This window comes from Linderina pennispora (genome assembly GCF_002104995.1).
Source record: "Linderina pennispora strain ATCC 12442 chromosome Unknown DL89scaffold_1, whole genome shotgun sequence".
Taxonomy (NCBI): Eukaryota; Fungi; Kickxellomycota; class Kickxellomycetes; order Kickxellales; family Kickxellaceae; genus Linderina; species Linderina pennispora.
Window position 1 is genome coordinate 1,133,740 of NW_024468249.1, and position 13,219 is coordinate 1,146,958.

The 13,219-nt window shown below is 55.2% G+C and overlaps 7 protein-coding genes across 7 annotated transcripts; 5 read left to right on the forward strand and 2 right to left on the reverse strand.

Moving 5' to 3' along the window:
• The first annotated feature begins 178 nt into the window (after positions 1-178).
• DL89DRAFT_264036 (uncharacterized protein) lies at positions 179-1,965 on the forward strand. Its single transcript, XM_040886076.1, has one exon. It carries the CDS (start codon positions 210-212, stop codon positions 1,854-1,856), a length of 1,647 nt encoding a protein of 548 aa, XP_040747260.1. The 5' UTR covers positions 179-209; the 3' UTR covers positions 1,857-1,965.
• Positions 1,966-2,196: 231 nt separating this feature from the next.
• DL89DRAFT_299704 (uncharacterized protein) lies at positions 2,197-2,738 on the forward strand (the record flags this gene model as incomplete). The annotated part of the gene is made up of 1 exon (XM_040890812.1): positions 2,197-2,738. The coding sequence occupies one exon, from the start codon at positions 2,197-2,199 to the stop codon at positions 2,623-2,625; it is 429 nt and encodes a 142-aa protein (XP_040747261.1). The 3' UTR covers positions 2,626-2,738.
• A 55-nt stretch (positions 2,739-2,793) lies between these two features.
• On the reverse strand, positions 2,794-3,482 carry DL89DRAFT_264038 (uncharacterized protein). Its single transcript, XM_040886077.1, has one exon. The coding sequence runs from the start codon at positions 3,465-3,467 to the stop codon at positions 2,805-2,807; it is 663 nt and encodes a 220-aa protein (XP_040747262.1). The 5' UTR covers positions 3,468-3,482; the 3' UTR covers positions 2,794-2,804.
• Positions 3,483-3,540: 58 nt separating this feature from the next.
• On the forward strand, positions 3,541-6,296 carry DL89DRAFT_264039 (BRO1-domain-containing protein). The gene is made up of 3 exons (XM_040886078.1): positions 3,541-3,928; positions 3,999-4,093; positions 4,170-6,296. Exons 1-3 carry the CDS (start codon positions 3,687-3,689, stop codon positions 6,230-6,232), a joined length of 2,400 nt encoding a protein of 799 aa, XP_040747263.1. The 5' UTR covers positions 3,541-3,686; the 3' UTR covers positions 6,233-6,296.
• Positions 6,227-7,656, reverse strand: DL89DRAFT_264040 (Dus-domain-containing protein). The gene has a single exon (XM_040886079.1). The coding sequence runs from the start codon at positions 7,527-7,529 to the stop codon at positions 6,276-6,278; it is 1,254 nt and encodes a 417-aa protein (XP_040747264.1). The 5' UTR covers positions 7,530-7,656; the 3' UTR covers positions 6,227-6,275.
• Positions 7,657-8,226: 570 nt separating this feature from the next.
• On the forward strand, positions 8,227-9,628 carry DL89DRAFT_242881 (Adenylosuccinate synthetase; the record flags this gene model as incomplete). The annotated part of the gene is made up of 2 exons (XM_040885021.1): positions 8,227-8,342; positions 8,462-9,628. Coding segments are annotated over 2 exons (1,283 nt in total), but the record flags the coding sequence as incomplete, so codon positions are not given.
• A 941-nt stretch (positions 9,629-10,569) lies between these two features.
• DL89DRAFT_253952 (lysine-specific permease) lies at positions 10,570-12,388 on the forward strand (the record flags this gene model as incomplete). The annotated part of the gene is made up of 4 exons (XM_040885227.1): positions 10,570-10,742; positions 10,798-10,830; positions 10,877-11,210; positions 11,267-12,388. 4 exons carry the CDS (start codon positions 10,570-10,572, stop codon positions 12,386-12,388), a joined length of 1,662 nt encoding a protein of 553 aa, XP_040747266.1.
• Between the last annotated feature and the right edge of the window lie 831 nt (positions 12,389-13,219).

Below are 13,219 nucleotides of genomic sequence, written 5' to 3' on the forward strand. Positions count from 1 at the left end.
TTGCGCCACCTGCTTGAAACCAATGAAGCATTTGCATATTTTGGAGCCAAGCCAGCCCCTCAAATGAGCAAATTAAGCCCAGCCAATCCTTGCTACTAGCAGCATAGGCTTGTGATATTTGTGGAATATAAATACAATAGCCTCCTGGCGATACATTCTCTTTGTCATCGGCCTTTTGCTTACACCTTCAGCATATCTTTACAATTCCCATGCTATTGCATACTCTATTTTTGCTAGTCTTCTCTGCTGCTGCGCTGGCAAAACGTGTTGTGGTTGACTGGGACGTCGGCTATGTCTACATGATGCGCGATGGAATCAACTACAGGCGGTCGATTGGCGTCAATGGCCAGTCCCCGATCCCGCCTGTGTATGCAACTCGCGGCGACACCCTCATCCTCAACGTGCACAATTCGCTGAACGTAACCACCACGATCCATGCCCACGGCCTGTTCATGCGCGGCATGTCTTACATGGATGGGCCAGGAATGACCAACCAGTGCGGAATCCCGCCTGGCGAGTCGTTCACGTACGAGTACCACCTCGAGCAGGAGGGCACATTCTGGCTCCATGGCCACGACCACGATCATAACGCCGACGGGCTGCGTACTGCGCTTGTCGTCTATGACGAGGAGCCGCCGTACAAGTACGACGCAGAGCATTTGTTCACCTTCGAGGACTGGTTTGCAGGGCAGTTTGCTGACCGTGCTGCGCTGACTACTGACCCAACAAAGCCGTTCCCGCCGCCATCTAGCTACGGGTTTGGTTTGATTAACGGCTACAACGGCAACAGCACAAAGCCGATTAAGTTTGAGCCGAAGAAGACCTACCGCATCCGCCTTATCAACATGTCCAGCACCTTGTGGTTCAAGTTCCGGATCCCCGGCCTCAAGCTGCGCGTTATTGAAGTCGATGGAATCCTGAGCGACGAACATATAGTTGATGGCGTGCAGCTAGCACCTGCCATGCGCTACTCGGTTCTGGTCACTGCACATGAGTCTGACGAGTTCAACTACTACTACAAGGTCAAGATGTACGCAGACTTTATTCCAGCGTCGCCAGGTGAGAACCCGCGGTTCTATTCAGGTCTAGTTGAGTACAGGCAGGATTCACCGGTCAAGGAGCTCCCCGACGTCGATGATAGCAAGCTGACCTGGGTCGAGGACATCAAGATGACGGCGCTCGATAAGCAACCGCCACTGCCAGTCGACCGCTCGCTGTATCTGTGGGTCGGTAACAACATCATGTCCTCTGGCCAGCACATGGACCATATCAGCAACATCACTTACTACGCACCGCTGGTTCCCTCCCTGTTCACCGCAATGACCACTGGCGACCTGGCAATGAACCCTGATGTCTACAATAACCGGACACACCCAGTGGTGTTGAAGCACAACGAGGTTGTCGAACTTGAAGTGCATAACCCGAACAGAGTCCCTCACCCTATGCATCTGCATGGTCACGCGTTCCAGGTCACCGAGTATGGTCCGTCGCTAGATGGTTTCACACCTGGGTTCACATTCTCTCCGCTTGTCCAGTCGCTTGTTGCCCCGATCCAGCGTGATGTCATGGAGATACCACCATACTCGTACATAAAGGTCAGGTTCCGCGCCGACAACCCGGGTGTCTGGTTGTACCACTGCCATGTCAATATTCACGGCAGCCCCGAGAGTCTGCGGATGCTCATGACGCTTGTTGAGGCCCCTGATGTTCTGCAGAAGACGCAGACGCTCCCCAAGAAACTTATTAAGCACTGTGAGATGAGTGGAATCAAGGCATCTGGAAATGCTGCTGGCAATGCTGGGCTTGATATGACAGGGTTGCCCCCTGTTCCATATGTTGTTGCCAAGTCATTCTAAAGATAGATCTTGCAAAAGTAGAAATAAACCCATCCATATTAGATTCAATATATTCGCAACAAGAGCAACCTGTCACTGAATAATATATCGGTACTCATTTAGATGCAGATATATAATCGATCAATACAATTGTTTGACAGAGATAAGATGTGGTGGTTGATGGGTTGTTTCTGGCTAAGCACTTGGTGGCAGTAGTTGCATCTGATATATCTTCTAGATATGTAGTTGAGAAGGCTCTCTTGGATATATAAGCAACGACCGAAGGTCACTTATTCAACATTCATCCAGCATCAGCACCCAACAGCTACACTGGCAAATAGCTTTACAGTTCATCTTCATCATGTTCAACACCTACACCTCTCTTATTGCTCTCGTTGCTCTGACAACCTTTTCTCCATCTGCTCATGCAATTTCTGTCCCTGAACCTATCAGCGCCCTGTTGGTCCAGGATCCTGCTGTGCTCCCGGCCAGCACCAGTTCTTCTCACCAGCCTGAACTTACTCGTCGCCAGTATGGCTGCGGTTCTTGTGGTGGCTACGGCTGCGGTATCTGCGGCGGCTATGGTGGATATGGTGGATATGGTGGATACGGCGGCTATGGCGGCTATGGCGGCTGGGGATTCCCATTCGTGAGCTCATCCAACAACGACTTCGATCGTGCTTCTAACCGTGCCAACTTTAACGAGAACACAGTGTACGCTAACAACGTCAATGCTAACCAGGCCAGCGACGCTGTCAATTCCAACACCAACAACTTTGTCTCCAGCTAAGCACGATGGCATGATCCAGATATTCTGGTCACACCAAATCCTTGAATCTTGGGATGAATAGAGATGGGTCTTGGAATTTGTGAGCGCATCCACTTCCACTCTTATCAAGCGAGTAAATATATACATGCCAGCATGCTGACAATGTCCAAAGAGGTATTAAATGTGTATTGATTGTATATCTACTTGGAACTCGGTGTTGCACTGCTCTTTGCACCTTTCGACTTTTTGCTCTTTTTTGACTTTTTCTGAAAGTTTCTCCAGCTGCTAACTCTCTCCTCACGTTTGTCCTCCCATGCCTTCTCCTCGTCTCGCTTCCTCTTCTTCTCCTTGACTTCCTCTTCCCTCTTGCTCGCTGCCGCGCCCTCTGCTGCCATTTCCTGCTTCACCCTCTGGCGCCTCCGCCATTCAATATCAACCATGATCGCACGGTACTTTTCCATTGCTGCCTTTTCAAACTCCTTCGACACGACATCGAATTCCTGGCGCTTTCCGGATTCCACCTCCTTGGTCCATTCGACAGCAAGTTCACGTTTCGCTTCGTCGACCATTGTGAGAATGGATTTGCGCTTTTCGTCGTCCATCAGCTCTGTTTCTGCCTTTTTAAGACGCTCAAACGCCTCGCGGGCATTGGCATGGGTGGTTTTGTCTGGGTGAATGAGACGGGATTTAGAGCGGTATGCGAGCTTCACGTCCTGGGGCGTGCAGGTTAGTGGGAGAGAGAGGATGGCAAAGGGATCGAGCATACTGAGTGACATTATGCGCTCTACTTCTGTTTGACGCGACAGCTGGGTCTCCTCGTGCTTGAGCAGGCGCTCAACGTCGTTGGCCTCGTGTACTGACATGGTGGGTGGTGGTGGCGATACGATGAAATAATGGCAGAGTAAAGTTCCAGCCTCACTTTTATATATAGTAAACGCTAGCTAGACTCACGCTGATTATGGCTCGATATAATACCAACCCTACGTCACCAACCAGCAGTCGCCCTTCTTTTTGCCAAGCTTTTGTTTTTCACTTCACTGCTTCCTCCAAACTTCCTCCTCATTCTAACTCCCCTGTCAGCAATGTTCCTGTTCAGACAAGCGGCTGTTGACAAGGACAGCAACGACAATTCAACGCTCCTGTGCGTTAAATTCAAGACGACGGACAAGTCCGTCTACAGCAAGGCACTTGCTGAGTACATTTCCTCGTCATACGCAGAACCGCCAGAGGCGTACCGCGACGACCTGCGGGTTTTGGACGAGCTGCGTGAGGCAGCAGCAGCAACATTTGACGTGAATTCCAACGTGCTCAAGCGCAATATCAGGTAGGCATATAGCTACTGGTTGGTGGTGGCATAAGAATGCCCACATACTCAAGTTTGCCGAGCTTTGTAGGTACTACGGACAGTTGTCGTTTATCTTGACAAAGTTTCCGGCCGACGCCAACATCAACTTTATGTGGAGCAGCGCATTTGACCCTGAGTCAGGAGGTAAGCACACAAGTCGGCAAATGGGTCTAGAGCCAGTCGCACAGACATACTCATGCATCCCTGGTATTTTTGGTAGCATCCGGCAAGGACCTGTACTTTGAGCGGGCCTCGGTCCTGTTCAACATCGGTGCGTTCTACTCTCAGCTCGGCTGCCGCGAGAGCCGCAACGACAAGGACAGCCTGACCCGTGCCTTTGGCCACTTCCAGAACGCAGCAGGCGTCTTCAATCTCCTGCGCTCCAAGATTGTCAGCGAGTGCCGTACACAGCTGACCACCGACCTGTCCTCGTACATGCTGACCACGCTCGAAAATCTGATGCTCTGCCAGGCGCAAGAGTGCGTGTGGCAGCGCTCGGTCCTGACGCACATGAAGGATGCAAATGTTGCGAGGATTGCCATGCAGGTAGTCGAGTTTTACGATGCGGCGATTGAGAGTGGGTCGCAGGGGTCGCTAACAAGCACGATTCCGGCGAGCTGGGTGGATCACTTCAAGATCAAGAGGCTGTTCTTCCTTGCGGAAGCACAAACGAAGAAGGCCAACGAGTGTCTAGCTGGCGCGCATTACGGAGAGGAGGTCGCTAGGCTGCAGGCAGCGCAGGAACTGTGCAATCAGGCGCAAGAGCTCGTGAACTACGACCAGCGGTGGGCGAAGCACATTCGGCCGGTGATCGTCGATGCGCTCAAGGCACAGCAGGAGTTTGTTAGTACCAGCAGGACACGGGCAGAGCGGGATAACGATGTTATTTACCTCGATCCGGTTCCGGCTGTCACTTCGCTGGCGCCTGTCACGCCGTACAAACTGGCAATGCCAAAGTGCCCCGAGATCATCGAGAACCCAGGAGCGTTCCTGGGAGAGGAGGAGCTGGGCACGCCGCTGTTCAAGGGCCTGGTGCCATTTGTGATCCACCAGGCTGCGAGTCTGTACGAGGACCGCAAGGACCAGCTGATTTCCAAGGACATTGTGGCAGTCCTGGATGAGCTTACGGCGGACTGCGAGTCAGTATTGGCATCACTCAACCTGCCCAATGCGCTGGAGGCGATTCAGAAGCCGATCGGTTTGCCACCAAGCGTTCTGGTGGGCGCCGACGAGATACGGTCGGACGGTGGATATATCGGACTCAAGCGCCTGCTGGACAATGCGTTAAAGTCGAACCAGTCAGCTACGGCGCTGGTTGATGCATCCGAAAAGGCACTGGACGACGAGATGCGTGAGGATGCACAAGTGCGACTCGGTGCAGCTCCAGGCTCTGAGCGTGCCAAACGTGTGGAGTCAACGGAGCTGACGAATACGTTCCGCAGCGAGATCCAAAAGTACCGCGGGATCGTGGAGAAGGCACGCGAGAGCGACGCAGCTCTGCAGTCGCAGGTGGAGGCGTGGAGCAAGTTCTTTATGCTGCTGAGTTCGTCGCGCGACGAGATCGAACGGCAAGTGCCGTCTACCACAGCAAACCCGCTGACGGACCCGCACCATAGCCAGATCATTGCGCGCCTGCAGCAGTACATGGGCGAGGTATCGATTATGCGGCGCGAGCGGCTCAAGTCCATTGAGAAGCTGAAGCGTCTTGCCAGCGAGGACGATGTGGCACCAGTCCTCAATGAGGAGATGCAGAGGTTGGCAGCACAGTCATCGACACCGATCCTCAAATTCGAGCTCCACCAGTTCGAGGACCTGTTTGCGGAGCGGCTCGACAAGTACACCTCCTGGAAAGTGTATATCGAGGAGGAGCGTGAAGCACAGAGCGAGCTTCTGGATAGCATTCGCGAGGCGAACCAGGCGTTTATTGCGGCACGGTCGACGCATCCGCTGTTGCAGCAGCGCGAGAAGGCGCTGGTGAACTTGGAGACTGCGATCAAGAGATACCGGGAGGCGTCGTTCAATCTGCACGACGGAGCACGGTTCTATGCGTCGCTCGAGGCCGATTTGAACAAACTGAAGGAAGGGTGCCTGGACTTTGCCATGGCCAGGCATATCGACGCGCAGGACCTGATGGGGATCAGCCAGTCGGATATGCCATCGGATATATCCCAGGCACCGTACGATGCGAGCACCGCGCCTAGCGCGCCTAGTGCGCCGCCCAACAGCAGCCAGGGCGGGACATGGGACCCGACCATGCCGCTAAGATATGCGCCATCGAAATGAGTAGGGTAGTATTTTATGTGCTTAAAGGAAAACGATAAATACACTATGCAGCAGCGACCTTTTGCCGCTTGGCATTGGAATCAGCCTCCTCGACATCCTCGCGAGCGGTCTTCTTGGATTCTTCGGGCTTGGCTGGGCTAGCCTTGGCCTCGTTCAGCAGCCGCTTTGACTGCGAGTGCTCCTTGTCGTGCTCGAAGCGCAATGCGGGCTGGCAGATCCAGTGAGGGTACTTTTTGTACCCAAACTCATCGGCCACGACGCTCCCGGGCTCGAACTTGCCCTCCTTCTCCTCGTCCTCCATCAGCCGCTTCTTCATAGCGCCCACAAACTGCTCGACCTCCTCAGGAGTGCGCGCCTGCGCCAACTGCTGCCTGAGGTCAGTGTGTATCGGCAGGCTGTACCGGAACAGCTTGAACAGGTGGCCACGCACAAACGAGTTCTTGGTCGGCACCTGTTTGCAGATCTCGATATACTCCTCGGCCATCTGCCACGTCGGCAGGACCTTGCCTGAGAACAACGCCGGGTTGTACAGGTTGGTCTCGGCCGACATGACGCCGTCGACGCCGGTCGCATCAATGCACTTCTGGATGTCCTCATGGTACAGGATATTGCCGTTGGCAAACACCGGCACGCTGACTGCCTCCTTGACGGCCTTGATCTTGTCCCAGTCCGCCAGACCTGTCTTGTGGCCCTTCTGCTCGCGCAGGCGGCCGTGCACACAGATGATCTGGGCGCCGGCAGCCTCGACCATCTTTGCATACGCGATGGTCTTTTCGAGTTCGGGGTAGACGCGGATCTTTGCGGTCACAGGGATCTCCAGGTTCTCGTGCAGCTTGCGGATCAGCTTGCTGACCAGATCCCAGTCCTCCATCAAGAACGACCCGTAGTGGCCACGCTTGGCAATGTGCTGCGGACAGCCCAGGTTCAGGTCCACGGCATCAGCCTCGCCCACCACCAGCCTGGCTGCCGCCAGCAGCGCGTCAGGCTCGTTGGCGCAGAACTGCACAATCACAGGCTTGTCTGTCTCGTTTGTCTGCCACTGCTCGTCGCGGTACTTTGACGACTTGGCGTCCGAGAACATCTTTGCGTGGAACATGGGCGTGTAGCAGAGGTCGGCTCCGTAGCGCCGCGAGAGCATGCGCCAGGCAAGCTCTGACTGGTCGACCATGGGGGCCACGATGTGCTTGGGGCTGCCCATGGCGCGGAACAGGTCGTAGCCGCGCAGGCGCTCGGGGAACTTGGCCTTGATCTCGTCCTCGGTAAGAGTGAAATGCGCGGGCCTCTCGGTCTGTGTCATGGCTGGCGTACCTTTGCGTAGTATCGACGGTGAGCGGCTGGCTGCGGGAAGAAGGAAACTGAGAGTGGAGCGTAGGAAATTCAACGTGTCTAGAGTATAGGCGGCCGGCAGTCTGAAGCAGAAGAAAAGCAAGATTTAGAGGCTGCGTTTCTGCGATCGCTGCATTTTTTTTGGGCGCAACCTTGGCCAGGACTGCGGCTCGGCTCGGATGCAGCTTGCGTGACTCTGCGGGAAGCGGCGAATACTGGCAGATGAAAAATCTGCAGAAAAAAATGTCGCCCCAAACGGCGTGGTGCCAGCAGCCTGCCGATTGGCCCCTGCCAGCCCGGTGGGGCGCTTTATCTCTGTGGACCAGGGGGGCGAAGAGCTGCTGATTTGCCCGAGCGGGGGTCTAGCTTCTGTGCCATGTCTCAAAGCCGGGGGTGGGGTATAAAAGGACCGAGCGCCCCTCGCGCTCCCAGCGAGTAAAGAAATAATGGCTCTTTTCCGTTCTGATCCATTCACTCTATTCACTTCAAGGAACCGCAGGTTTACTAGCTTGCTCGAGATCACTTGAAGAAGGTCACACCACCTGCTCTAACCAAACCACACCTGTTCAAAAGGTAAGCAGGAGAGGCCATGTCCGATTTCCACACGTCCAACCCCGCTCTATGCCAGAGGCATGCTAACTACTCTTGCACCACAATGTAGCACCTCCCAATGGCTGACACCAATAAGGCTACTGTCGTCCTCGGCTCGCAGTGGGGCGACGAGGGCAAGGGCAAGCTCGCCGATCTGCTTGCCGCCGACGTCGACATTTGCGCCCGTTGCCAGGTACGTTGACCCGCTGCTCACCTGCATGGTACCAGGCAAGGGAGCCTGTGCTGTGATAATGCTTGGCAAAGCGCACCTGTAATCACATATGACTCAACTGCAAATCAACCATTCTTTAGGGTGGCAACAACGCCGGTCACACGATCGTCGTGAACGACATCAAGTACGCCTTCCACATGCTGCCTTCCGGCCTGGTCAACCCGTCCTGCGTCTCGGTGGTTGGCTCTGGTGTGGTTCTGCACCTCCCGGGCTTCTTCAGCGAGCTTGAGGAGCTTGAGCAGAAGGGCCTGAACTGCGACGGCCGCCTGTTTGTCTCGGACCGCTGCCACCTCGTGTTTGACCTGCACCAGATCGTCGACGGTCTCAAGGAGGTCGAGCTGGGCCGCGGCTCCATCGGCACCACGCGCAAGGGTATCGGACCGACCTACTCCACCAAGGCGTCGCGCTCGGGCATCCGCGTCCACCACCTCTACCACTTTGACGAGTTCGAGAAGCGCTTCCGCTCGCTGGTGGCGAGCCGCCATCGCCGGTACGGCGATTTTGAGTACGACATCGAGAAGGAGCTGCAGCGGTACAGGGAGCTGGCTGAGCGCCTGCGCCCGTACGTCATTGACTCGGTCGAGTACCTGCACAACGAGCTCAAGGCCCAGAAGAAGGTGCTGATTGAGGGCGCCAACGCGCTGATGCTGGACATTGACTTTGGCACATACCCGTACGTCACCAGCTCGAGCACCTCCGTCGGCGGTGCGTCTACCGGCCTCGGCATCCCGCCCTCGCGCATCGGCAAGGTTATTGGTGTGGCCAAGGCGTACACGACCCGTGTGGGCGGTGGTCCGTTCCCCAGCGAGCTGACCGACGAGGTCGGCCAGAAGCTGCGCGACGTGGGTGCCGAGTACGGTGTCACCACCGGCCGCCCGCGCCGCTGCGGCTGGCTGGATCTGGTGGTCCTGCGGTACTCGAACATGGTGAACGGGTACACGAGCCTGAACCTGACCAAGCTCGATGTGCTGGACGTGTTTGAGGAGATCAAGGTCGCTGTGTCGTACACCATCAACGGCCGGAATGTCACCTCGTTCCCGGCCGACCTCGACGACCTGGAGACCGCCACCGTCAACTACGTCACGCTGCCCGGATGGAACCAGGATATCAGCAAGTGCCGCAAGTTCGAGGAGCTGCCCAAGAACTGCCAGGACTACGTGCGCTTCATCGAGAAGGACCTGGGCGTGCCTGTCGAGTGGATTGGTGTCGGTGCGAGCCGTGATGCCATGATCAAGGTTGACCTCTAGTTCGTTTTGTTTGTTTTCTAATCACTTTCTTCTATTGCCAATATCTGGGCACGTATGCGAACAGACGTATACTGTGTGGGATCGCTGTATGTTGTCGGGCACCGTGGCAAACCACATGTAGCTGTGCATCCAGTCGGCAGCACAGTATTTTGCATCCTATCGTGATTTGCTTGGAGCGGCTGGTTGCTTTTGGGCACAATCCGCTGCTCCGATCTCCGGCAGACCGTAGGCGCTGAAGTTCCGACTGCTTTCGGCGCAGATGCATAAACATGTATACGGGCACGACATGTAACATAGGAGGTCACATGTTGCACAAAACCTCTCCGCTGGCCGTGTGAGGCTGGGTTCCACCCCTATGGCTGAATGAAAATCAGCCTGTACTCGCCTGCCTTCCCCTGCCAAGGACTGTGACAAAGAAATCCTCTGCTGCTCGAGATTTGCAGTGCTGCTTGTCAAATGACCATCTCATTTATTCCTGGAAAAACGATAGTGCCCGCTTGCATAAGACAAGGGAAATCGCTTGTTTTCGCCCCGTTGGTGGATTGGTGCTTTATCGCTGTAGCATCTGGAGCTGGAAAAATAATGCCCTCCTCCTCTGGCTCGATGATATTGGAGCGGATAGTCCGGGTGATTGCCTCCCGTCTACGATCGCCTTCGGACACGCCTGTCCATCGCCTATATAAACTCCCCTGACATTGGCTGGAGGCTGCGTGTAGTGTGAACCAAGCTCACTTATCCTGAATACCCCCGTCAAGACAAAGGCTGTTTCAAGCATCGGCTACTTCTTCTCCTGAACCCCTCGTTACTTTCATTCTTTTCCCACTGTGTGCACCAATACTTCTGCTTTTGTTAGCAGTGCTAATTTTGTCGTTTGTCTTTCTCGAAAATTACCCCACTACGCTCTAGCTCATACGCTCCGGGTTGGCCAAGCCTGTCTATCGATGTTTATGGCGGAAAGATGCGGCACAGATAACTCTTTTGAATCTGCGGGTCACGATAGCAGCCCGTCCAAGATTGCTATCGTGGATGTTGTTGGTGAGGAGGCTGGGCGCGATGATGGACCCAGCAAGGACTCATCAGCCAGCGCTGGTCTGAGCCGCGGCCTCTCTGAAAGGTAAATACGATTTATTAGCTAGAGGCATGGCGGCAATAGTGCGCTCCACTTGCAGCTGCGTTTGCTTCTCCCACGTACCCGCCACCACGTGAGTCGGCTACATTATGTATTTAAGCACTTGATCACATCATTAGGCACATTGCCATGATCACGCTCGGCGGAGTCATGGGCAGCGGACTGTTCATTGGATCGGGCCAGGCCCTGAATGCTGCCGGTCCTGGCGGCTCCTTCGTCGCCTATGCAATGGTCTCCGTTGTGATCTACTTCACCATGTCGTCTCTGGGCGAGCTCGCCACATATCTTCCGATCCCGGGCTCGTTCAACGCGTATGGCGGGCGGTTCATTGATCCGGCGTTTGGCTTTGCACTGTCGTGGAACTACTGGCTGAACTGGGTCACTGTGGTTGCGTATGAGGCCGGCGCCGTGGCCATGCCGATCAGCTACTGGCTGCCGAACGTGCACTTTGCCGTGTGGGAGTGATCATGATCATGATCGTCTATGCCATCAACTCGATCTCCGTCAAGGGCTACGGCGAGGCCGAGTTCTGGTTCGCTCTGATCAAGATCCTGGCCGTGCTGATGTTCATTATTGTGGCGATTATTGTTGCATCGGGCGGGCTTGGCGGGCACCGGTACGGGTTTGAGCTGTGGCACTACAAGGAGGGCCCGTTTGTGGCCGGGTTCGGCGGTCTGATTAATACATTTATCCAGGCGGGCTTCTCGATGCAAGGATCAGAGCTGGTCGGTGTGACTGCGGCCGAGTCGCGCAACCCATCCAAGCACATTCCCCGGGCGACCCGGCAGATTTTCTTCCGCCTCGTGTTCTTCTTTGTCCTGACGATCCTGCTCATGGGCCTGGTGATCGAGTACGACGACCCGATGCTGGTCAACCAGGGCGCCGAAGCCAGCCTGATGTCGCCATTCACGATCCTGTTCCTGAAGGCCGGGATCAAGCCTGCCGCACACATCATCAATGCGATCATGGTGATTTCCAGCATCTCGGCCTGCAGCTCCGGCATGTACGCCGCGTGCCGCACCACCCACCTGATGGCGACGCAGGGCATGGCGCCCAGGATCCTGGGCCGCACGACGCGCCGTGGTGTGCCGCTTCTCGCCCTTACTTTCTGCATCTTGTTCACGTTCTTCCTGTGGGCGTTCAATTTCGTTGGCCAGGGAGTCGTGTTTGACTTTTTGACCGGCATCTCGGGTGTCACCGGGTACCTGGCGTGGGCGGCGATCTGCATTGTCCACATTCGGTTCCGCATGGCGTGGAAGGTGCAGGGACACAGTCTCAGCGAGCTCCGGTACAAGGCATTTGCATATCCGTTCGGGCCTGTGTTCTGTCTGGTACTGATTGCCGTGATTGTGTTTGGCCAGGCGTACCCGTCGTTCCAGTTTGGGTTTGACGCGGTTACGTTCTTTTCATCGTTCTTGGAACTGCCACTGTTTGCCATCTTCTATTTCGGGTGGAAGTTCTGGTTCAAGACAAAGTTCCTGTCGCTGGCCGAGATCGACCTGGTCTCAGGCGCCCGCGCCGGTGTCTCGCGCGAAGAAGAGCTGGCGATGGACCAGAGCAGCCTGAACCGGACATTCAAGGAAAGGTCATTGATTTCTTTGTCCACATCTGCGGATAGGCCGCACGCATAACCTAGTGTCTGGGATAATTTTGCCTAAATATACTTCTGGGGTGAGGGCACGCGCGCCACGCAAGGTTGACTACGTTTATCTTTAATCGTACACCGCCTGCACCACTTTGCGGCTCAATAGCGAGTTTATTTTGCTCAGTCGCGTTAGGCTTTGTGGAACCCGCTGTGGCGCATAACCACTGGATAGCGCCCCCGGCTTTTGTCACCTCTGGAGAATCGGACGTTCTCCTGCCCCATTCAACAAATTAGCCAGCACTGGAGAAGTGGAGGCACGGCATTCCAAGGGCTTGCGCTTTCTCTTTTTGCGCTTTTCTCTTTTGCATTCTCGAGTTTATTATTCCCTTTTCAGCAACTCACAATCCTTTTTCCTATTCTTTCTCTGGCCGCCCAATATCCAGGCCAGCAAAAGCGATTGGAGCACAACCTGGCTTCTTGCAGCTCCAGCACGGTCTCTTAAAAAGGTAAGCACAGCGAGTAAGCTGCTGCGGGTCCCATTAGTCTACGCTATCCCGGAAACCGGTCCTGCCCCCATCCAAGGCGCAAACAGATGCGTGTGCAGGCTATAGCTCATGGATCTGTATTATCCAATGCGGGTGTGTCGTAATACTGCATTCATCCAGCAGCGACAAGCCCATGGGGATAGTGCATTACTGAACCATGTGCTCATGCGGGCGGAAGCATGCTTCGGTTTTCAGCTCCCCCCCCATTCCGTCAGCCGAGGGCAGAAGTCACGCAGAAAGACTTGTTTTGGAGCTCGGTAGTAAGGGGCCGCCAGCGCAGATGAAAACAAGGGAGGGAGCTCGCAGAATGGAGGGAGGCAGAGGGCCGGTTT